This window comes from Vulpes vulpes, chromosome 1, assembly GCF_048418805.1.
Source record: "Vulpes vulpes isolate BD-2025 chromosome 1, VulVul3, whole genome shotgun sequence".
Lineage (NCBI taxonomy): Eukaryota > Metazoa > Chordata > Mammalia > Carnivora > Canidae > Vulpes > Vulpes vulpes.
In genome coordinates this window covers 36,573,622-36,598,926 of record NC_132780.1, presented here as the reverse complement: position 1 = coordinate 36,598,926, position 25,305 = coordinate 36,573,622, and the positions used below count along the sequence as shown (strand labels likewise).

Genomic DNA, 25,305 nt, shown 5'->3' with positions numbered 1-25,305 from the left:
GGTCCCTGTCCTAAGCATCATGCCCTTCAGACCTGTTCGTCTGTCTATTGTCTTGGTCAGAGGTATCTTCACATCATGTGTAACAATACCACATTCACAAAAAAATTTCCCTTAATTAATATCATCCAGTTTGACCTGCCTTAACATATAGACTCATTTATCAAAATGTGGACTCAAGCAATTTCTTCCATTCTTCTATTATCAAATCAGTGCTATTCTCCTGCAGGAAAAAACTTTGATCTAAAAGAAAAAGAAAATCATTTTAGGATCTTAGCCTTCAAATCAGTCACAATCTCTGTTCCTGTGGACTCATGGTCCTTATTTGGTCCATTTATATAATCCTTGCAAAATGCTAACCATACCTGTAGGGCTTTACGCTCTAATTTATAAGAACATCATATTACTAATTCCGTGGCTGGATTATATGATAGAGCAAGTAAGCAAGTGTTTAGAGAAACAACAGAGCAGGATATTTTTTGGGGGGGGAGGGGGGAGAAGCATCTGACCTTAATATGCATGTAAGTTTAATATTTTAAGATTAATCTTACTTTAATTTAAAATTAGATATTGAAAAAATAAATAAATAAAATAAAATTAGATATTGAGGATCACCATGATATTTTCAGTGTTCCATTCCTATAAAAATTATGATCAAGCTTTGGAAAATTCTCATTTTAATAGTCTTCTCAATGACTTCACATAGCTTATATGTATGGTCAAGTAGAAAAATTAATTATATCATAATTACAAATATTTAGAACTCCCTAAGGATGACAACCATGGCTATTACTTAGCACTAACTGCATGTCAGACACAGAGCTATGTTTTATGTAGTTTTATCTTTTAATCCCAAATAGAAACTTTATGTAGGACTCATATTATCCCCATTTTTAAAGATTTTTATTTTTATTTTTTTAAGATTTATTTATTTATTATTTATGATAGAGAGAGAGAGAGAGAGGCAGAGACATAGGAGGAGGGAGAAGCAGGCTCCATGCTGGGAGCCCATCGCGGGACTCCATCCCGAGACTCCAGGATCACGCCCTGGGCTGAAGGCAGATGCCAAACTCCTGAGCCACCCAGGGATCCCCCTGCCCATTTCTAAAGATAAGAAACATGAGGTTTTGAACAAGTTCTTTAAAGCCACATGATGTATTTTATAGCCTTAAAACATATCTTGAAGTAATTTTATGACACGGGAAAATGTTAAATAAAGAAGTAAGATAAAACTAAATATATCTCAGAATCCAAAGTATTTTATTAAGTCTGTGTGTATATGTGTGTAAATCTGAAGGGAAAAAATGTGCCAAAACACCAACAGCAGTTTTTCTGGGTAGTAGAATTATGGGTTTTTTGTTTTTTGTTTTTTGTTTTTATTTACTTTTAATTCTATTCAAAATTTTTAAAATGCTGTAACAAACAAGTACCTCTTTTTTTTTTTTTAAGATTTTATTCATTTATTCATGAGAAACACAGAAAGAGAGAGGCAGAGACACAGGCAGAGGGAGAAGCAGGCTCCATGCAGGAAGCCTGATGTGGGACTCTAAACCAGGTCTCCAGGATCATGCCCCCGGCCAAAGGCAGGTGCTAAACCGCTGAGCCACCCAGGGATCCCTAAAAGTTTTTATTTAAAAAAAATTATTTATTTGAGAGAGAGTGTTCTTATGCAAGGGGGGGGGGGGACCCTGAGATCATGACCTGAGAGCCGAAATCAAGAGATTAACTGACTGAGCTACCTAGGTACTCTTATTATAAGGTTTTAAATAACCACAAGGATTTGAAATTTATGAAAAAGTTGTATAGTATATAATATCTAAGTTCTCAGAAGAGGTCAAGTATTTCTTATGTATATTTTTCTGTTATTCATAGTTACTAAGTCACCAAGACCCATTCTTGAAAAGGAAGCTGGACCATCCAAGGCCAAATATCAAGGCGATCAGTTACCAGAGAACTCTGAGAAAAATAAATCTCATAAAGGAGCTTGAGAACTCCTGTCACCATCACATTATGGTATTTCCTTCTTGCAGGAAGTAAAGACAAAAAGAACCCATGACTATAGTCCATTAAAAACAAAACAAAACAAACACATGCTTAAGTCTTGATGTCTTTCTTCCAAAAAATCAAGTGCATATCTGCATTGAGAGCTGAAAACGCTTACCAATCCCATTCTTAAGTCTTTTTTTTTTTTTTTTTTTTTTATGATAGGCACAGAGAGAGAGAGAGGCAGAGACACAGGCAGAGGGAGAAGCAGGCTCCATGCACCAGGAGCCCGACGTGGGATTTGATCCCGGGTCTCCAGGATCGCGCCCTGGGCCAAAGGCAGGGGCCAAATCGCTGCACCACCCAGGGATCCCCCATTCTTAAGTCTTGAAGCCTGCTTACTCATTCTTTTGGGATATATTTCTTGACAAATAAATTATGGAGATGTTTTTACACTTATACACCAAACAAGGCAAAAGAAAGTTATAATTGGGCGTTATATTTTTGATTCAAAGGAAGGTCATCAGATTCTCATCTCATTGGTTTCCTTCTGCTGAAACACAACCTTGGTTTTCCCCAAAAAAACTTGGTTTTCCTTGAAGGCTAAACTTCTTTGTTTGCATTCTATTCATTAAGCATGTGATGCCAGTGCTGAGGTCCATTCACTAAGTTTGTGAGGCCCATCAAAAAACTCCTAGCCTTGGAAGAAAGCTGGGAAAGGTGAGGGTACATCTGGATTTTGCTTGGCATTGCACTTGAGAATAAGAGAGAGTAAAATTCTTTTCTAATTTCTAACAATGTACTGTAATATCTATGTCATCATGAAGAAAGTCACAGTCTTGCCTTAAATGGAAAAGTATCATTGACTTTCCTCAATCTTAAAATGGCTTTGTAAATTGTAATATCATTCTAGAAGATTCTGAAAAACAAGGAGATCAATATATCAGGTGGTGCAAAACAATGGGAGAAAATAGAGAGAAAAGGTGATACTTGGGCTACATTTCCTTTGATAAATATGTGACATAGTGTTTGATAAATGTTTATCAAGTGGATGAAGATGTACTAGCCTCATAGTGGTTCCTGGGGATCATGCACCCAGTGTTGTCCCAGCATGTATTACAAGCCCACTTCCTCACAATCTACCCATATTCTCTGTGGAAACGGCTGGTAAAACAAAGTGAAATATTGCACGTTCCAGTAGTCAAGTAGGTTAAAGGCAGGGCTCCAGCACTAAAGTCTAAGACAGGGAAATTGACCCAAAACCTCTTCTTATTAACTGATCTACTGAGGAGTGAAGATAGCAAAGACTGACCCCGTGTGGCAACTAGGGGAATTATACCTCACTATATTCTAATATTTGGGCCACCAAATGTATTTCCAAACCTGGCCAGCATGGGCTCCGGCTCTGGTACATTTAGGGATCCATCAGGATATGAAAATATAGTTCAGGTCAAATTGTTGCTAATACTAACCCCTTGATGTAGTTTAAACCATGTGCTCCTCTCAGAAGCCAAAGGAGATAATTCAAACTAAGTGTCAAAATGCAGTTTTTCAGTTTTCAAATCAATGGTAAGCTCTTCAGAAGAGTAAATTTAGTTTTCATATATATTTGCCAGAATTTATTTTTTATTCCCCTCAGAAAAAACTTAAAAGTGCAGTCTGGCTGGTTGGTTTGTTCATTTACCTTCTAAAATTTTTCCTATGGCTCTGATCATTATATATATATAAATATACAGAAATAATGATATAGAACTATCATCGTGATCAGAACCTTCCTACTACAAGGCTATTCTTCAGACAGTCTTTCAGATACTTGTTCATATAGTCCTGTGGAAATATTATGGGCAGCTCTCTGGAGACTAAAAGGATTAAATTTTCTAAAAATGCTTAACTTAAATCAGGTGGGTGTTTAGGTGCCATAAAAATCCAACTTATCTTTCAATTTTTAGAAAGACTGAAACTTAGAATTATCATATCTGAATTCTTATACCATGAGCATTTGTTCCAAATGTACATTGATCTAAGAGGTACAAACTCAATCATAAAATAAGTAAGTCATGGAGATGCAATGCACAGCAGAGGGAACATAGTCAATAATATTGTTAATGACTGTGTATGGTAACATAGGTAACTAGACTGAAAAAAAAGTACACTGTCTTTCCCTAAATGAAGTCCTTGGGGGACGGTTTGTCATCTCTCATCATCTTTGTTTTGAAGCAGATCAAGAACAAGGGGGTGTCATCCACACTGTAAATTTGGCAACGCATATAAACCAATTCTCTAATCTTATTACTACACAGTACAAAACTGATCCACGTAGAAATAAGCATTCACTTTATTTACTCATCTGCATTATAACCAATGAGATGATAAACCCTGCACAGCAATACATAATTCGTTTCTGATATCCTAGTAACATTTCTCATGCAGATAACAGAAATTTTTGTTTCACAGTGCAACTGCTTTAAGTTAAATTGATTCAATTTAATTAACAAGCATTTACTTGGTGCCCACCTGTGCACAGCACTATACTAGGCATATAAAAGAGCTAAAAGACATGATCCCTGCTGTTAGGGAGCTTACAGTCTGGATAGGACAGATGATCCATGTGTACAGGAAGCAATAAAGAACTGTTAAAAATCATGGGAAAATCTATTTAAATAAAAGACTCCGAATTAAAGACATTAGGGTCCAAGGAAACCTATGGAGGAGTGATACCATTCGGAATGGAAGCCAATCTGAAAGTGAAACTAAAGGAAGTACATCTTGAATTTGTATCATGGCAGTGATGAGTGAATGAAATTGGCAGAGGAACAGGGAGATGGTTTTATGGCCAGATGAAGAGTGAAGAAGGAAAAACTCAAAAACATGGTAATAAAAACCAGCAAGTCAATTGCAGGGAATAGCAAGCAAATTGGCTTAGCCCTGGAAAAGGACACTGTGGGTTAGCAGATGTAATGGAAGTCACACAACAATTCTTACCGAGGGCATTGGTTGCTGCTATTCAAAGTCAATTCAAACTTTAAATAAAGAATAATGCTTAAATACATCTATAAACTAAACCCCCTCCATTAAAGTGTATTTTCCCAACTTTAACAAAAAGCAAAGACAAATTATAGAATATTAGAATCTATACTCAGGAGATGTGATCACTGGAGGTCATGATCAGGCTGGGATGGAACTGTAACCATGTACAATGTCTTTTTTTTTTTTTTAACTCACAAAGAGGTGGGTTGTCTAAGACCTATGTACCTCAAGATGAGAGACCTTCAACCCAGTGCTAATTAGACCCCTATTTCCCTTAGGATTTTTCATTTAAAAATGCCATTCCTTTTCATACTGAATCCAGCAGAAAATAAAAAGTCTTGAGTGTATAGTTGTGGGGGCCCAGGATGGGGAGATAGATAAAAAAGAAGGAAAACAAGATGTCAGTTTCAAACTGTGAATTAATGAATAATTACAATTAATACTTTATAAAGATATTTCCGAACTCTGCAGGAAAAAAAGGGGTGAAATATCTGTTTCCAGGCAAAGAAAACTAAGGCAGAAGGAACATATAAAACCAAAGTCCACATTAGCAAACTACTTTTAATTAACCCAAAAGGTAAACCAGTAACCTGTATTGCTGAATCACAGCCACCCTTAAACTCTATTGTTAGAAGAAATGCCAGGGAAATGAGTCAGGCAAGAAAGTGGCAGTGGGGACAAATCTCTTAATTTGGAACAAGGTGGAGATCTTCCTTGCTGGACTAGGACTGATGATGCCTTGATTGACCAGCATGCCCTTGACCATCTATGAGGGTTAGAGCAGAGGAACAGCAACTTCACAATGCTTGTGTTCTTGCCTTTTACATGAATCAGTGCTTTTAAGCAGCAAGGTGAGGAGTACTTCTGAGCCCCAGCATTGTCTGTAGTTACTGGCCACCAGCAGCTGCAGCTGTGTGTGAGAGAGAAACAGAAATAGAGAGAGAGAGAAATGAGGAAGCAAAGTGACAATTTAGTTTTCATTATGCTTAACATTCTGAAAGAGGTGATTTGAAATCTGTATCTTCCAAATGTGCCCCATGTTGCCATATACTTAGCATTTTTATAGTCAAAATATTTCTGTATTTCTTTTTTTCCAGGAGAGTGAAAGTGAAAGTTCTGATCTTTTTATAATCTTCATTCAATACTGTTAACATAATTAATATAAAAATTTATCCTTTTAAAAATTTTCCAATGAAAGAACTCCTTATTGACCAGTAGAAATTCAGGAGGTATTCCTGAATGACTGTTATATATAAAGTTCTGTAGTAACTTCTGTGGAAGCAACTATGAATAAGATAGTTTCTGCCTTCACAAAACTTGTATATGTTTTTAAGTACAAATTACAGGAAAACATCAAATAAATAGCATGCAGTAAGATTATAACATCATTTAAAACAATAAAGGTAATAATGAGTTTTTACTAGAATTCAGATCATCTTAAAAGTCAAAACTTTTTGCTCGCCATTCTAAACACTAACTTGATAATGTTAAGTTATAGTCACAATCTAGAGCAAATTTAAGAGCAGTGCAGATATCTGTGACATACATGCTTCCAACTATAAGATGCCCACAAGGGCTCATGTCAGCTTTAAGAACACACACAAACGAGAGTGAAGAGATGGAAAGAGATATTCCATGCAAATGGAAGCCAGAATCAGGTGGAGCTCTACTAATTTCAGATAAAGTTCATTTTAAGACAAAAACAGTAACAAGAGACAAAGAAGGTCATTATGTAATGATTAAAGAAGACACCAATAAATTCGAGAGATAGTTCACATTAATGGATTAGAAGAATTAATATTGTGAAAATGTCCATACCACCCAAAGCAATCTACAGATACAATGTAATCCTCATCAAAATTCCAATGGCATTTTCAAAGAAATAGAGAAAACAATCCTTATATTCGATGGAACCACAAAAAGTTCCCAAATAGCCAAAGTAATCTTGAAAAAGAACAAAACTGGAGACACCACACTTCCTGATTTCTAACTATACTACAAAGCTATAGTAATTAAGCAGTATGGTGCTGGGATCAAAAACAGAGTAAGATCAATGGAACAGAATAGAGAAACAAGAACTAAACACAAACATGTATGGCCCATTAGATTTGACAAGGTACTGAGGATATACAATGAAAAACAGATATTCTCTTCAATAAATAGTGGTAGAAAAGCTGGATATCCACATGCAAAAGAATGAAACTTAACCTTCATCTTGCAACATACACAAAAGTCAACACAAAATGATTAAAGACTTGAATGTAAGACCTTACATCATAAAACTCCTAGAAGAAAACCTAGGGAAAAATCTTCTTGCCCTTGTTCTTGAAAACAATTTTTGTTGTCAAAGGCAGCAAAAGCAAAAATAAACATTAAACAAAAAGCTTATGCACAGCAAAGGAAATCATCAACAAAACAAACAGACAACCTATGGAATGGGAGACAATATCTGCAAACCACATGTTTGATAAGGGGTTAATATCCAAAATAGACAAGAAAATCATACAACTCAACAACATAACAACGAAATAACCTGATTTAAAATGGGCAATGTTCCTGAACAGACATTTATTCAGGGACATTCATATGGCCAATATTTGTACATGTACTCAACATCACTATCTAGAAAATGCAAATCAAACCACAATGAGATAACACCTCACACTGTTAGGATGTCTATTATCAAAAAAGCAAGAGACAACCTATGCTGGCAAGAATGTGGAGAAAAGGGAACCATTGGTGGGAATGTAAACTGATATAGCCAGTATGGAAAGCAGTATGAAAGTTCCTCAAGAAATTAAAAATAGAAGTATCATATGATCCAGCAATCCCACTTCTGGGTATATGTCCAAAGGAAATGAAATCATTAATTTGTATTCCCATATTCATTGTAGCATGAGAGGATGAAAACAACTTAAGAGTCCATCTATAGAGAAATGGATAAATAAAATGTGATATATAATATAATATACTAGTATTCATAATATAAAGATATTATTTGGTCTTTATAAAAGAAAGAAATCCTACCATTGCAACAATGTGGATAAACCTGGAAGGCATTAGGCTAAGTGCAATAGGCTAGACAGAGGAAAATAAACATTGCATGGTATCGCTTTTATGTGGTATCTTATGAAAAAGAAAAAAAAGTCAAACTCATGAAAATAAAGAGTAGAAAGCTGGTTACCAGGAGTTTGGGGTTGGGGGAAATAAGTAGAGGTTGATGAAAAGGTACCAATTTTCAGTCATAAGATGAATAAGATCTGAGGCTGTGATGTATAACACCATGAACTATGGTTGATATATTATGGAATTGAAATTTGCTAAGAGAGTAGAACTTGAGTATTTTCACCAAAAAGAAAAAGGTAAATATGTGAGGTGATGGATGTGTTAATGAACACAGTGGTGGGAGTTCTTTTACAATGTATAGGCAGATCAAAATGTACATTGTATACTTAAAATGTATCACAATTTTATTTGTCAAAGCTGAAAAATTTAAATGCAATTAAAGAAACAACTAGTTTAGTGATGGAAAAAAGATCTAAGACAAATGTAATACGAAGACACAGCACTGGAAATTGCTGCATCCATTCCTGTTGCCATAAAGGTCAGCCAACATGGAAGAAGTAGCATTGAAAGAACCACAGAGAAATGGGGCTCAGCCCTGCTACTTCTAAACTTAAGATAAAATGTGGCCTTTAGCCATATGTACAACTAACCTATTCATCTGTGTGGGTTAATTAATTAATTTATTTTTTTCTATTTAAACCAATTTGAGTTGAGTTTTATTACTTATACATGGGGAAAGCCCTAGTTATATTAAGAGTTTTAAAGTTAAGAATGAGGGAAAAGTTTAAAAAAAATTTTCCCTAAACTTGTTAGACATAATTTTTCCATGTGGAACGCAGAGCATATCAGGGATTTGGGCAAATAGGGGTGTGCCTTATTGTAATATTTTTAAAATTAAGGAGGTTACAAAAAAGAGAGTTTAATGAATTAGAAAAGACTCCAGGAAATCAACAGTGGTGAGTGCAGAAGAGCCTAATGATATCTTCCCAATGTGTCTGTTTATGTATAACATTGAGCAGGAGAGATTGTGCCTTTGTGTCTGTTATTTATTTTTTTAGAAAAGACTTTATTTATTTATTTGAGAGAGAGAAAGAGAGTACTTGAGGAGGTATGAGTTGGGGGGCGAAGGGAGAAACAGACTTCCCATGAACAGGGAGTCTGATGTGGGCTCGATCCCAGGACCTGAGATTATGATCTGAGCCAAAGACAGATGCCTAACTGACTGAGCCACCAAGGGGCCCCTTGTGTCTGTTATTTGTATGTGACTATTTGGATGTCATCTTCATCTTCTGTCAATTTGCAAAGATACCTTTCCTCTACTACTGCTGAGTTTACATTTCTAAATTTTTCTTTCTTGTACCTTTCCCCCACTGGAAAAAAAAAGCAAAACAAAAACAAAAAAAAAACAAGCCCCAGGATTTGATGCCTGAGAGGGTCTCAAAAGTGAACAGTAAAATTGTGGAATGACTCACTCAGGGCAATAATGCCACCCTGCATCAAACCAAATGCCCCATTTGGAGAGAAAAAAGAGGAAAAAAGGAAGAGTATTTTATTTGTAGGGGAAAAAAACAGCAATAGTAAACATTTCTCCGACCTGCTCGGGCAGCTGCCATTTTCTTGTTGCGCATCTTGTTCTCCAAAGCTTGCTACACAATACAAAAAGGAGAGAAGGACATGATATTTCTTGGTATTTCCTACTTCTTGACATTAATAAAGATAACATATTAATGAAATAAATTATATCCTACCTGTTTCATCTTCTTTTTTAGATCCAAATTTGCTGCCTTCTGGCCCTTTGCAGTAGCATTGAGATAATAGATGGTCAAGCTACATTTTAAAAAAACAGTAAGATTTATGGTATTTTTCAGTTCAAGATTCTTCTTAAATTTACATTTACTAAATCACAGAATGTTGGCACTGCAGTGGACTTTAAGATATTTTCTACTCTAAGTCTTTTATTGTATAGATAAAAGATAGAAGTACACAGAGGTAAAGAAGTATATTTGGGACATGAGTGGACCTGGGAAGATGGGACCAAAAGGTCCTCTTCCACTGCCCAGCATTCTGTCTACCATACCTCACTGACTTACTGTAGCTTCTTCTTGGAAATGTATGAACATCAGTTTAAATTATAATTAGAAGTAACATTTCAAGTTGACATGAATAGCACCCAAGAGAATGGAAAGGCTACTGAAGCTTAGGGAATGTACAGAATAAAAAATTGACCTTCTGCTTTAAATTCCCTCCTTTGGCTTTCACAACAAAGACTCTAATCCCCATAGTCATAGTTCATTAACATGGATTTTTTTTCCCATAGAATGTATTGTTTGCATTTCCCCTTCTTCAAAAACAAAATGTTTTATAAAGGAATATTCTTGGCTTTTAGTTGACATTTACATTTCTAGAAAGAGCAAATTCCAGCCAAACGTTTGTGTAAAAATAAATATGTTCATCTTCACTTAAAGCAAAACAAACAAACAAAATGCAGTAAAAAAAAAGGTAACTGGCATTGCTCTTTGTTGCAAATAACTGGATACTAAACACATTTCCTCTACTCCCCAACTATGCCAGATTATATCCTTTATGAGCCATCTGGTGCTAGCAACACAATTATTGATATGGTTTAGCCGGATTTGTTTATCTCTTAACCGAGTGATGGGAGTTTGAATGAAATTACATACATGAAAGCATTTGGAATACTATTTGGCATGAAGTAAGTGCTCAATAAATGTGTGTGTGTGTGTGTGTGTGTGTGTGTGTGTGTGTGTGTGTATTATAAGGGTGTTCTTAGAAATGTGCCTGAATTTGGAGGATGAACTCAAAGACCTCACAAGTCACTTGCATTTCTGGAATTCTCAGGTCTCCAAAGGAATGAACCTGGCTAGAGATAACTAACCTGAATTCTACTCAGTTACCCAAAAACCATCCAAGCTGATTTAGTATTATCCATTGGGGAAATTCAAAATGCTTATAACATGTAACATTCTCTAATTAAAGGTAATAAAGAGCCAAGCCAATTGCATGAGCCTCATAAACTAGAAGATGAGATCTCAGGATTTGAAAAATCAAATCAGCAATAAACTGAAATTGGGTTTTAAATCAGAACCTCAGAACTATACTCAGTCTTGCAGGACATCTATTTGACCTCATATCCTGCCAGTTTTTCTCTACACAGTCTGTACCAAGGGTTGGCAAACCATAGTTTCCAGGGTAGAACTGACTCCCAGCCTGTTTTGCATTGCCCATGAACTAAGAATGGTTTTAACATTTTTAAATGGTTATGTAAGTACTTACATAATGTCCTCAGTTTTGCCTTTTGACTCATACAACCTAATATGTCTATGATTTGGCCCTTTAAGAAAAAAAATGTGGGGATCCCTGGGTGGCGCAGTGGTTTGGCGCCTGCCTTTGGCCCAGAGGCGATCCTGGAGACCCAGGATTGAATCCCACGTCGGGCTCCCAGTGCATGGAGCCTGCTTCTCCCTCTCCCTGTGTCTCTGCCTCTCTCTCTCTCTCTCTGTGTGTGTGACTATCATAAATAAATAAAAAAAAAATTAAAAAAAAAAGAAAAAGAAAAAAAATGTGCCAAAGCTGGGTGTAAACCATTCCTGACAAGTGGCTTCTACTCTTTCTGTATATTCCCACTCACCCCAAACTCAGTGTTTGGTGCTTCAAATGATTAGAAGGAATAAGAGATGGGGAAAAAGACATGGGTTTGAATTTACTTATGAACCACTTCCATGCAATATCAATAATGTGATTAATGAAGCCAACCTTTTGTGGAAATTAAGTTATTAATATATGGGTAGTGCCTGGAACACAGGCAATGTTAGTTCTTCTTCCATACTCTCAAGGCAGCTTATTAAATCTTTAATCGGTGGCATTAGAACAATGTTGCTCCCTTGCTTAAAAATAAAACTGTCTTTCGGTAAGTTAAGACCATAGTCATAAAATTTGACATTAAGCTTTGTTGGTTTTTATATTTTTAATATAAGATCTCATTTATATCAGTAAATGGCCTTGACTTTTAAAAACCATATAGTACCTAACATGGTCCCAAGAAGCCAGTGTATCATGAAAACTTGGAAAAGAAAAATCACTTCAAGGGCCATCTGGTGAAACAGGCTGCATCCAGCAGGTCATTTTCTCACATATGTGAGCCAGAGATCCACTATCAGATTCTGAATGCCACCCCAGGATCAAGGTTCTCTAATATTTAAAATAATCTGCTTTACTGTTTAATTATCCCTGTAGGCTATTAGCTCGCCCTCAAAGAAGGTGTCACATGTAAAGAGGCTGGATTTATTGTCAAAGTCCTACTACTACTCTTTTGCTATGCTATACTCTTTCTTATCTAGGGAAAATCACTTTGTCCCTCTAAGCCAGTATCTTAAGAAAACTGAACATGATACCATCCTCTCCGATGTGGCACATTACCATGATCATCACAAAGATGATGGTAACACCCTGGCCCAGATGCCAGTTCAGTTACTTCACATCACTGGGATTTCTTTCCAGGATATTTCTTAGTTTTACCTTTTTAAAAACAAATCTAACCCTTTATATCACCTTTGTTTCTAATGCATTTCTGAGGGTAGTTTTATATTTGCCCTCCTTGACTGAGAGAGAACAGTGACTGTTCCAGACTTTACATTTAGGAGGGCCTCAGGGGTTGAAAGGGCAGGCTAGCCCCCCCCCCTTTTTTTTTTTTTGACTCTTCCATAGCACACATATATTTTTTCTCAGAATGTAATTTTATCTCTGTGGTGGTCAAGAGTCAGAAGCCAATGAAAATTTCATAGGAACAAAAGCCCCTTCCCAAGTTCCCCTTTTTATATCACCTCTGACTTTTGAAGGGATAGACAAAGTGACCTTTCCAAGATCCTTCTGGTCCTCTGATGCTATTATCATGAACACACGCTTATTGATGGCCTTTCAGAACAGGGACATGGTAATTTTTAAGACCCCCTTAAACCTTTAGGCCTAAAATATAGCCGATAAGGCCCCCAGAGAGAATATTAACTTAGAGGCTCATCATTTCTATGTGTTCACAGCCATCTGCTTTATGGAACAAGGTGGGGGCCAGGAGATGGGGGGAAGCTCAATGCGCTAATTAGATTTAGCATTTAGCATTTATGTTTCCCTTGCTTGAGCTGTTTACTGATAATTATTTTGGTTACTTGGGAACAAATCTTATAATCCTAGGCAGGCAAAGACAGATGCAGATGGCTATGAATTACATCCAATAGGATCAGAATATGGCTCATGAATTTCAGCCTCTCACCACCATGTAATCAGCCCTGAATTTGGTGAGGTTACAGCACAACCCTTAGAGAGTGTGAGAAAGCCAAAAAAGCTAAACTTAAAAGGAGCCAGGCTTTCCTTATTACAAAAGCCCTTTCTAGGAGGCTGGAAGCACATACGCCATAACCAAAACAACAGCGATGACCAGTCCAGGATTAGAAAGCTGTCTCAAGATCTTGGCCATCCAGCTTGGGAAATCATGTTCCAGTGTTTCTCCAATGACTTCGAACATCCTATTTTTGCCACTGGAAAAAAGGGGGGGGCAGCAGGGAAGAGAAGTTTATTTACAACATCTGTAAAAACCATGGTTACAGCAAGAAAACTAGAAATCTTTCTCTAACACCACCTAAGTACTTTTTCAGGTTGGGAACTGAATGTTTAAGCTATAACTTCTGGCACTTTGACCTCTTACTGTCAACATGTTAAAATATGAGAAATGATATCTGAACATAAACACACAGTTGAGCAGTTAGGAAATTAACCACAGCATTAGGAGAAGATTTTTTTAAAGCTGTATTTCTAAGATTTTGATTGAAATATATTTTATGAAAAGTCTATAAATCTGCCCTCAGCCAGCTGTCCATATTGGAGAATACTCCCTTGGGGCTGAATAAATAGTGTACTCAATCGTTTAATTAGCCTTGGAAATGAGCATAAGGAATAGCTTAACGGAATAAAGTCCACACATAATCCAATATCTCCCCCCCATGCAATAGCTGCTATCTCATTTTCCACAGACTCCTTTCATCGGAGTTATTAATAGGTAACCACACTAAATGATGAGTCCTTTCTCCCTCTGCATTCCTTTCTTGTGGACAGGCTCTAATGACTGCCAGCTCAGTCCTGCTGCTAAGAACAGAAAATGCAAAAAGAGGGAAAATAAGCCTAAAAAGCAAAAATCCTTAATAGGTTAGTGCTCAACCCATTAAGGTAAGAATCAGCCTTTATAAACCAGAAAAAAAGAGAGCAGGAAGTCTGTCTTATCTTATTACCTAATAGTCAGAATTATAAAGTCATGCCCATCATGTCAAGCCATTTTTTTCACTATATGCATATTGATTCTACTATGAAAAGCTGTAATTCTCAGAAAAGAGATTAGGTTATTTATCACCAAGTTGTATGTATTATCAGAATAAAGGGTGTTATAACACTTAACATAATATTCTGGTTTCACTTTTGTTTTTTGATGTATACATTCTCACCTAACCAAATAAACATAATCCACATGGGAATTTTTTTTCTCCTGATCTAACCTATAATATCTTTCAAAAAACTGAGTAACTCCAAGTATCTGGTCAAGAGTTGCTGGACTACCAAGGTGCAAGTTTTGCTTCACAAATTACAAATCTTTGGGGTGCCTGGATGGCTGAGTTGGTTAAGCATCTGCCTTCGGCTCAGGTCATGATCTCAGGGTCCTGGGATCGAGCACCACATTGGGCTCATGTTCCGCGGGGATTCTATTCTCTCTCTCTCTCTCTCTCTCTCTCTCTACTGACCAACCCCTGCTTGTGCTCTCTCTCTCTCTTTCTCTCTCTCTCTCTCTCTCAAATAAATAAAATCTTTAAAAAATTACAAATCTGCACTCATGCAGCAAGACCTGTGATATATTAAGGAGAAGGTAGCTTTCAGGCCATTCAAGATCATATCAATTTATTCCACTAAGATTTCTTTGTCCTCATCCATTCTGACTGGCCATGTTTTCCTTCTAGACATAGGGGATAGAGTTAGAGTAAGAAGGTAGGCAAAGACAAGAGAAGGTAAGACAATCCACTCTCCCTTCCCCAGCTTCTTGGGCCAAAGCTAATGAATGTGGTCAGAATGGGGGGAATAGAATTTTACAAAATGCTTCCTACCCACAACCATCTTCTCTGCATTCAGTCTGCCCCAAATTCAAAGTCATTAGCATCTCTGGGGATTGTCCCCTTTCCAGGTCTGGTGTCTTACTGGGAGTCCAGATCTCTTACTTCTATACAAACTAAAGAAGCATCTACTGATCCCTAGAAAACCTTTTTTTTTTTCTGATAGTTTAGTCAATATGCCCAAAAATCCTTTCCAGTCTGCTGTGACTAAATAATCAAATGAAATGATACTGCACTTAAGCTCCCTTGGGCAGAGCTCCATCAACCCTAGATTATGAGCAGATCTGTCTTGCCAGTGGACCAAGAGCTTTACAGGACCAGAATCAGAGTCCAGTTTGCTCCTATAGCTCCTCTAATGCTTACTGCATAAGCAGTCATTATTCATTCATTACTTCAAATTACTGCCCAACACTCTACTGTGTTTAGACTTACAGCAATGAAAATATTCTATCCTCAATCTCTAGAGGCCAGCTACAGTATTAAAAAAAAAAAATAAACAAAGAAAGTGTAATAGCAAAAAATTAATATAATAGCAGCGTCACAAGATATAATAAATATAAGTATGAAAGTGTCATGATATAATACAAATATGCACTTAATTTATGATCTCGATTATTTTAAAATGCTGCATAAAAAGAAAACCAGAATACAAAACGCCGAAATGTTGAGAGGTATTACTTCAGATCTCTGGAGTTATGAGTAGTGTTTATTTTTTTAAAGATTTTATTTATTTATTCATGAGAGACACAGAGAGAGAGAGTCAGAGAACATAGGCAAAGGGAGAAGCAGGCTGCTTGAGGGGAGTCCAATGTGGGACTCGATACTAGGACCCTGGGATCATGCCGTGAGCCAAAGGCAGACGCTCAACTGTTGAGCCACCCAGGCATCTCAAATAGTGTTTATTTTCCTGTAGCAATGTTTCCACAATTTCCAAGGTTTCTAGGATAAACTACATAATGCCTCTGCAATAAGATGAAAATACATAAAAATATAATTCCCATGATGCAAACAAGGAGAGAATGTGAGAATCTAGAGAATTATAAATTGTTTGGTATTATTAGTGAGGGGTTGAGGGAGAAACATTGTGTCAGCAAATGTGGTGGAGCAATTAGAAGAATTTTCTTCATCTGGACACCGAATAAGTAGTTTTCAAATTGTTGAACTGTTTAAGGTAAATCCACTTAATAGCCTATCGGAATAATTTTCTGGAAAATTCACCCTCCCTAGCCAGGTCTTATGAACCAGAACAAGCTAGATATGTCATCAGATTGCTTTACAGAGTGGATCTTCTAAGGTATAGTAGCCACCTTACCTGAAAACATCACCCGTACCTGGGAGTGATTAGCCATCACTGTGCCCCTGTGGGGGTGTGGCCATCCATTAACCTACCTCAACTGCATGTTTGCTGCCCACCCAGGTACCATGTAGGGTCAGACTAGGCAGACTGAGCAAACGACCCCAAACTCATGCCAAGCCATAAGGCTCCTATTAATACATGCATTCTAACCTCATTCCTAGTCCAGAGCAACCCTTTCAAACTTTTAAGTCCAAATAAATGAAGCATACATTCTTTTGCTCCCAAATGAGGAAACTGACAGGAGAAATAGACTATTTAAATAAGAGAGAGGAATCTTTTCCTGACATGCTACTGAAAATACGTAAATTTTCTTGATTAATGCAAAATAGTGATATATATGCAGAAATTTTGCCTAAGTTTGCCAATTAGGACACTCTTGGTCAAAATCAGGTACGATGCCTTAGATACAGACTAATTTTTTTTTCATTAAATTCGTAGTAACTGTATGTGATACAAAGAGAGGCAGAAGAGTTAGGCTCAGAAAGCTAAAATTGTGTGGTTGTGGTACATGTCTAGCTCAATTATATTTTTCATAGGAATGTACCTATCCAGCTCCACGTGGACATTATGGGGTTTCCTTTCCTTTGATACATTTTTCTGAGAAGTATCGACTTCCAATGGAAAGTTAAAAGCACATCTAAAACTCAACTTGGATATTCAGTAGTGTGAGTAATTTGCAATCAACTAAAGTCTTTGAATGGCTTATCTGGTAAACCTCGTACCCTGAGAGTCATTAGAGATTTATTAAGACCAAGCTCTCCTTCAAGGCTGCAATTTCATATTTTGTCTCCAGATGTCACTGTCTGCATTATTTATTTCAGCCCACGGTGGTGGGGGTGTCAGGCAGTGATCAGGATTTGTCAACACCAGCTTCCTGAGTATGACAAACTCTCGTAGTTTTTGCCCTATCGCTGGCTTAACGTTTTATTTCCTTTTTTTTTTTCCCCAGTAAAGCAGACTATTTTTAGAGTGAAAGTGCCTCTTTTATACTTAAGTCTGTGGGCAGTGAAACTTTTGACTTTAATTTCATAACTTGGGTCTGACGGCATGACGAGGAAATTGCATGTAGCCATTATTGGCTCATGCTTGTTATTCACATGGCTTTTTATGTTCACATTTCTTTTGTTGGAAAGGAGAAATAATTCAAATGTATGCTGACCAGTGACTTGATAGGCAGACATTCTGGGGTGGGGATGGGGCTGGGGTGACTTATGGTAGATTCATTTATTTTTTTTTTTTAAGAGAAAGAGAGAATATTAAGCAAGCTCCACACCCAGCGTGGAGCCCAATGCAGGACTTGATCTCACAACCCCAAGATTGACCTGAGCCAAAATCAACAGTCAGATGTTTAACCAACTGAGTCAGCCAGGTACACATGGTAGATTCATTTCTAAGGCCTATTTAGGGAATGAAATATCAATTCCCCAGATCCTGAGGATTTTGTTTTCTTGCTAAGTGTCACAGCTGGAACTTGGTCATAGAGACCTGGAGAGAAGTACATTTCAGCTTAGATCAGAGAGACATCCTGGCTCTTTATTACTGATGTGAGTGATTTGTCCTTGTTATTTGGGAAAATGTCCATGATGAATAGCATCTTCAATTGTTTTACTAGTAAATAGTATTGTGGATTCTAAATTGTGTGGCTCACTTGATATTCATAATTATCTAATAATGACCACATTTCCTAGGTAGTGGAATAATCTTTTAGTTGATTAATTATTTTCTCCTTGGCATGACATAGCAATATCTTCTGATTTTTTAATATGGTGGTTAGCATCAGGAAAACTTTCACATCTCCTCATAGCATAATCAAACCTTGCTCTTTGCTACTCACTTATGGCTCAGATTTATTGTCCATATTCTACCCAGGTAGAGCCTGGGTGCACTCAAATCACTTTTGATTCCTTTTATGATTCCCAAATAAGAAAATTGATGGAACTTGCCTAAGATTCTCCATATTACCTAATGAGCCTGCATGCCCAAAGAATCAGTATCCACAGACCAAAATGCCACTGTTTGGGGGAGGGAGGCAAGGCTCATGGAAGCAACCATTCCTGTCTCCATGCCTGGAGGAAAACCACCCAGATGGAATTTCAAAAGCAAGAACCTGAAGGGGCCACAGTCAAAAGATGGTGGGAGGGATACAATCATGTACAGGACCGGCATGGTGGACAAGAAGAGGATGAGCAGTAGCATGCCCAGGTAGAAATTATTTGATCTGGAAGCTTTGAAGACACGGGCCTCAGGAACATTGCAACACATCACGGCCCAACACTGGAAGTACATGGATGTGTGGAGTCGAAGGATATTGATGCCCGGGAGGCTGGGGGCGAAGAAGGAGCCCATCCTAGAAAGAAACACATGGCTCTGCTCAATTCGAGTCTTCTCTTCATAACAAAGTCACACAGCACCTGTTTATTTTATACCATGTTTATTTGCTAAAGGCAGAAAAGTAGTGCCACTTTCAACACACAAACCTTTTGATAAATAAACTTAGCTGGTCAATTTCCATCTTCTATGCCCATTTTACCGTCTCCCCCACTATCCAGGAATTGCTATGTGATTCTTTCATAGTTATTATGCTGCTCACTAACTGTATCTGCTCTCATTAATAAACTTAAACACCAGAGAAAACAGTGTATCACATGTATTTACTTCTCTCTTCCTTCTACTTCTCAGATAAACTGGATTTCCCTTAATACTCAAATCACTGATTAATAAACCTAAAAATTTAACTTCTTTTTAATAAAGGCTTCTTGGGACAACTGGGTGGCTCAGCGATTGAGTGTCTGCCTTTGGATTAGGGTGTGATCCTGGAATCCCTGGATCAAGTCCCACATCAGGCTCCCTGCATGGAGCTTGCTTCTCCCTCTGCCTATGTCTCTGCCTCTCTCTCTCTGTTTTTCATGAATAAGTAAATAAAGTCTTCTTAAAAATTTTTAAAAATAGTAATAAGAACCTCTTAAAACCACCCATTCTACTCAAATACACTGCACAACCTGGATTAATTACTTTTCTCATTGGCTAATTAATTTTTGCTTAATGGAAGAGAAAAAATTAAAATAAGCTTATCTTTTTTCTGATGCTATTCTTTATTAGCTATGGAGCTAGGATGGTGAGCTGATGTACTTAGGCCCGATAATAGACAGTGTTTTGTTAACAGTCCATAGGACACTTTATGTGTTTGAGATGAAAATTCAACACATTCATTTAATTTAACCTAATCTGTTTACTTTCTTACTTCAGCTTGTCCTGGAAATCCACTGCTTTGTACATCTGATTTTTAAAAGCTATTTTTAAATGCCACTTTTAAACAGGAAGCACTTAGGTAAGATCGCTTTTACTTGATAGCTTAGTTGGTTATTTCAACAAAATAAATTTCAATTTTCTTTGATGAGAAAATCCATTAGTATCATAGAACCATATTAATAGCAATGTGTTGGTCCAAAAACAAAAAGAGGATACATGTGCATTTATTTTAGAAGTATAAGCAGAATCCTATCTTTTAAACTGTCCCAGCTATAATAGAGCTCTCAGCACTTCTAGTTAGGGTGAGCATTTTATATTTCCTGGATATGTAGAGTAGCTGCTTTAACTAATCCAATGTAAATTTGGTATAATACACAGGGGGGTAGGGGGTGAGTTAGATGAAGAAATTAATTTCTGCTATTTCTGTAAATAAAATTATGCAGACCAGCACTAAACTATTTCATTCAAAAGTGGAATCTTGCCAAAATTTGGATTGTCCTATTGGTAGGATTTCACACAACAGATCTGAATATTTTAGCATACTGAATGGACCAGAGACGCTGAAGGAAGTTAAATGATTTTTTTTAATGGTATGAACTTCAGGTGATGATATACCCATGCAGGTTTATCAACTGTAACATATGCACCAGACTGTGGTGTGGGATGCCTTTAGTAGGGGAGGCTGTGCATGTCAAGGAGATCAGGGGATGGGAATGCTCTGTACTTTCCACTCAGTTTTTCTGTGAACTCAAAACTGCTCTAAACTAGAAATTGTATGAACTAAAAAAAGTAAGAAGATAGGCTTTGGAACAAGACAGAGTATCTTTGCTACAGGATAGCAAAAGAGAACCTAGAATCTCAAAAATGAGAGCAAATGAGTGATTGTCCCAGGCTAGGTGCCAGAATTACATAGCACCTACACTATATTCTCAAATGGCAATATTAGTAATGTTGAGATGCCAGTGAGTCATTATACTTGCTCCCTTCTAAAAGTCAGGCGGCTTGGCCAATGAAATAGTCATTAAAATGAGGTGTCTCACTACTGAATAGAAAAATTAAAAGCCCTGTGTGGCTCTTGTCTTTCCTTCCCTGACCAGCAATGTCCCAGATGGACCCTATTTTGCTAGTCTAGGACTCGGCAGTAAGGGTAACTTACAAGAGCAGAGCCCTCTACCAACCCACATTGGGCATGTCGAGTACACAAGAAATAAACTTTTCCCTTTGGAAGCCACTAAGATTTGGAGGTTCTGTTTAAATGCTGCACAAACTAGTTTGTCCTCAGACACAATTCCATACAATTTAAGACCTAGACTAGCCTAAAGCCACATATATTTCTGCATATATGTATATGTACATATACACATATGTATGTGTGTGTGTATACCTGCATGCACTCATCTGTACACATATATATGTACACATGTATGTATGTGCATCTGTAATAAATAAATTTCAGATTTTCAAAATAAATATCACATGGGCATTTTGAACAAATGGCTCAAGAACTATAACCTAGAAAAACAGATCCATACACATTGATATCTGAACCCTAATGTTCATTCTGTCTTTGCTTGTGACTCACTAATCAGCTTGGCTTACTAAGTCCCTTACCCAGACTTGATTCCATCATCTGTCAGTTAAAGATCATTATAATATCCTAGCCTTATAAAGTGCTTTTCTTCCAAGAAGATCAAAGCAAATGAAAGCTTCTTTTATTGAGCTCTCCTTATTACTCCAGTGACATGGTACATGTCAGGTAAATTATTCACATTTGATCAACCAAGAAAATGAGGTAGCAGACGGTGACAACACTAGTGAAAGGTTACACAAAGGACAGCATTAGAGCAACATCCAAACACATCTTCTCTCTCACTGTGTTCTCTGCTGCCTCTATACCCTACTATGATAGAGAGATGATGTGTGTATATCATTGTAAAATATGATCACAAAAACCTACGCTATCCATTTTTAAATTAAGTGTATAATATAAAGGTTTATGGTCATATCAGCCAATTTCATGACAAAATGGATTTTACTTATAAAGTTTAGCTTTACTGGCAACAGTGTAAATAACCTCCACTAATTAGAACCCTCTAAAGCAGTAACTTAATGTCTCCAGTCAGTAACCAATGGAATTGAGTGCAAACTTCCCATACTCTTCTGTTTCTGTATGGCCAAAGTCAAGTATCAGTTACTCATACCTGCCCACCACAATACATTCCTACTCCTTCACTAACTTCTTGGGGGTTTGGAAAAGACCATCTGTACAAAGGGTTGATCTGAAGGTGAATAATAGTTCCTTTGCTTCTGAAACTCTCCTAAGTGTGATTATCAATGCACTCAAAAGACACCATCACTTTCTAATGTCCTTTTCGGACTACCAAGAAGTAAGACTTGACCAGTATCTAAAGGATGAATACACAGAAAGCGATAATGCAGGGCTAGTGGAGAGATTTTGATAATCGTTCTGCCCATGGGAGAAGGAGGGAGATGTGTAGATATTTAAGAATTTCACCATGAACAATAGTGGACTAAATAGTTGCAAAATGGTAAGTGAAACCAATCAGTCCAGTCATTACAACAGCTTTTCTGATAACGAAAATGAATTTCTAGGCCAATCTGTTGACTTAGCTATGAAAAGACAAGAAACAGACATGCAGCATATGTCTGCACAAATGGCACCTGCCAGGCCTGAGGGATTTGTGACACTCTGTGTAAAAGCCAGGGAGTTTTAAAACTAATATTAGGTGATGGCTTTTCATTGTTCTGGGTGCAATGTTCCGCCATTTTCTGCTATGACAGCACAATCCCCTCCAGAAAATAAAAGATCCAGAACTCACAGAAGCTGCTCCCTTTACTCTCTCTGCCAGTGGACATATGTTGGGCCACCTTGGCTTTCTTCCCTGCTTGGAGAATGAAAGGTACACTTCACTCTTTAATGATTCTCTGGGTGCATGAGCCATAACTTGCAAAATTTAAAAAGCAAGAGGACAGGAATTGAATTTTTAAACATACCTGATAATGAAGAATATAATATTTTTATAGCTTTTCCTTCATATGTATTGACCTAGTGAGGCACAGGAAATGGACAGCCCCCAAGGCAGGATGATGGGGCCTCTGGCTATGGTCTTTATATTACTGAAGCAAGATCATTTTAACATTTGCAGAGAGGTCCAGTATGGCAATGGTTTAGTAATTCAATCCAGCTACAGTTGAAGGATTTAAGTGATAGGGAAAGCTTTGTGCAAAACTTGAATGGAGTTACTGGTACCTGTTTATAGGACAATGGTGTGGTCAGTGGCACAGCATTATATTAAACATGTGTGAGTAGGATAAAGAAGCTCAATTGCAACTGCTTGTGTGTTGGGTGTTCTTAGTTAAGAGTGACAGATTTCCAAGACCACCTGGTCCCCAGATGAATCACATGCTGTAATTCAATTTTTAAACTCAAAAACAGTTCTACTGTATCAGCTCGTCTTAACCTGACAACTTTACAGTGAAAATGCTTTCATTTAATAAAAGATATGACAATCCTTTGTACATCAAAGGACATAATTCTGATGTGCAAATGGCCTGTGAGGCAAGCTACAAAATAAAGATCATATTTTTAGCTTGACCATCCTAAAACATGTGTTTCATCTCTATGAACTACCGATTTGGTCAGATATTATTTTTAAAAGTCGCAACAAGTTGTACTCTAAATATACTCAATAATGACAAAAGAAATTCAGTTCCTCAGAAGGGTCTTACATTAATTTATTTCACACTTTACATGTGATTATGGGATCATTAATGTTTTACTGTTAGACCCTGGTGTCAGAAGATACAAAAGTATAAAAAGTCTTCAAATAATCTACTAAGTAGAAATAGTCTCCCAGTATTTGATAAAGGAATGCTCTGCAAAACAGGCAGATGTCTTTGAGGACCAAGAGTTAAGATATGAAAAAATATATATGTATATATACTATATTTATATAGTACTATAATTATATAATATTACATAACATATATAATTATATATAACATATGTTATATATACTATATGATATAAATATAGTATATGAAAAAATATAGTATATATATATATTCCAAGACATATATACAATATATATTATATATGTTATATACTATATATTATATATGTTATATAGCTTTTCCTAGCAATCTACTTTGCAAAGGCAATTGTTGAGTTAGACCAGACCGTGGACTTCTCTGACACCAGGCTACTGTGCTTTATGCAATAATGATCACTGACGCTTTTCTATAAGTGATATGCTGTCCACCAGCTGACCTACCAGATCATGCCTTGGTTGAAGATCAGAGCAAGGACGTTGCCGCTGATGTCAAATTCAGTGTACGAGGGCTACAGGAGACACAGACATTCACTGGATTAGCATAACAACTGGTGAAAATTGAAAGACAAGTGTTTCATGTTTCCGCATGTATGGCGAGGCTCTCAACTGCTTCCTTACAGCAACAATAGCAGAGTAATTGATATAATAAATAATCAGCAATAAATAAAATAATAAAGCACCCTTTATAACACAGTATGTCTCATTTTCTAAAGTAGCCATTCAATGTTATGAAAATGTGGACCAGCGGGCTCTCTCTCCTAACATGGCTGGGGAAAGGAAAAATTGGAGCAACGTTTTAGAAAAACAATTTGGCCATATATATGAAAAGCTTAAAAAATCTCATTCTCTTTAACCCTGTAAGTCTACTTCTAGGAATTTGTTTTAACAAACTGATCTTAAATTCTGACAAATTTTAACAGAGATGAAACCATCTACATATCCAATATTGGTTAAGTAAATATAGTATATCTATACTGTAATATGGATTGCACCTAATTACAATCACTGTTTGAAGAATATTTATATACACAGAGAAAACTAGGAGTTAATGTTAAATGACAAAGATATAAAGTTACACATTCATTATTTTTATCCACTGAATATGAAATCACACATAAGGAAAAGACCTGAAAATGACCAACAAAATTAAAATGTCTTATAGGTAGGTGATAAATTATGACTTTTGTTTCCTTCCTTAAGTTTGCATATTTTAAAACTTTTCTCGAAAAATGTGAATTTCTTTTACAATAAAATAAATATAGAGAAATAGAATAGAACTTTAGGAAGTTTTTTAATTCAATATCCAGTGTTTGTATCCTAGGTAATACCATCCCGCTTAGGGCAGCAACACTGGGCTGTTTTTTTTTTTGTGCAGAGTGCCCACCAATAAGAACTGAGGTGGGATCTCCCAGGGTGGCGTGTCCAAAAGCTTTCTGGTAACACATCAGGCAGCCTAGAAGGAAAGCTTTTATCAATGGGAGTAATCGGAAACCAACTGGTAGGTAATAAGAGAAAAGAAAAAAAGCTAAAAAATGTGAATTGAGACCACCAAGAAGACCATGAAAGAAAGACCAAAAGAGTGGCAGGTCCCTAATCCTGTCCTAGATCT

At 36.8% G+C, this 25,305-nt stretch overlaps 1 protein-coding gene across 3 annotated transcripts in view; it reads right to left on the bottom strand.

The window, feature by feature from the left end:
- Positions 1 to 4,294: 4,294 nt before the first annotated feature.
- The window catches only part of TMC1 (transmembrane channel like 1), a 141,694-nt gene continuing 120,683 nt past the window's right edge, over positions 4,295 to 25,305 (bottom strand). For 2 of the 3 annotated variants that reach the window (XM_072735919.1, XM_072735864.1), the window contains exons 14-19: positions 24,138 to 24,205; positions 18,701 to 18,940; positions 13,497 to 13,622; positions 9,822 to 9,900; positions 9,668 to 9,719; positions 4,298 to 5,917 (exon numbers count right to left, since the gene is read on the bottom strand). In XM_072735919.1, coding sequence (XP_072592020.1) covers positions 5,895 to 5,917; positions 9,668 to 9,719; positions 9,822 to 9,900; positions 13,497 to 13,622; positions 18,701 to 18,940; positions 24,138 to 24,205 — 588 coding nt within the window. In that variant the 3' untranslated portion in view covers positions 4,298 to 5,894. Of the gene's footprint in view, positions 5,918 to 9,667; positions 9,720 to 9,821; positions 9,901 to 13,496; positions 13,623 to 18,700; positions 18,941 to 24,137; positions 24,206 to 25,305 lie in introns of all 3 variants that reach the window. The other variant, XM_072735987.1, reaches the window with a different exon arrangement.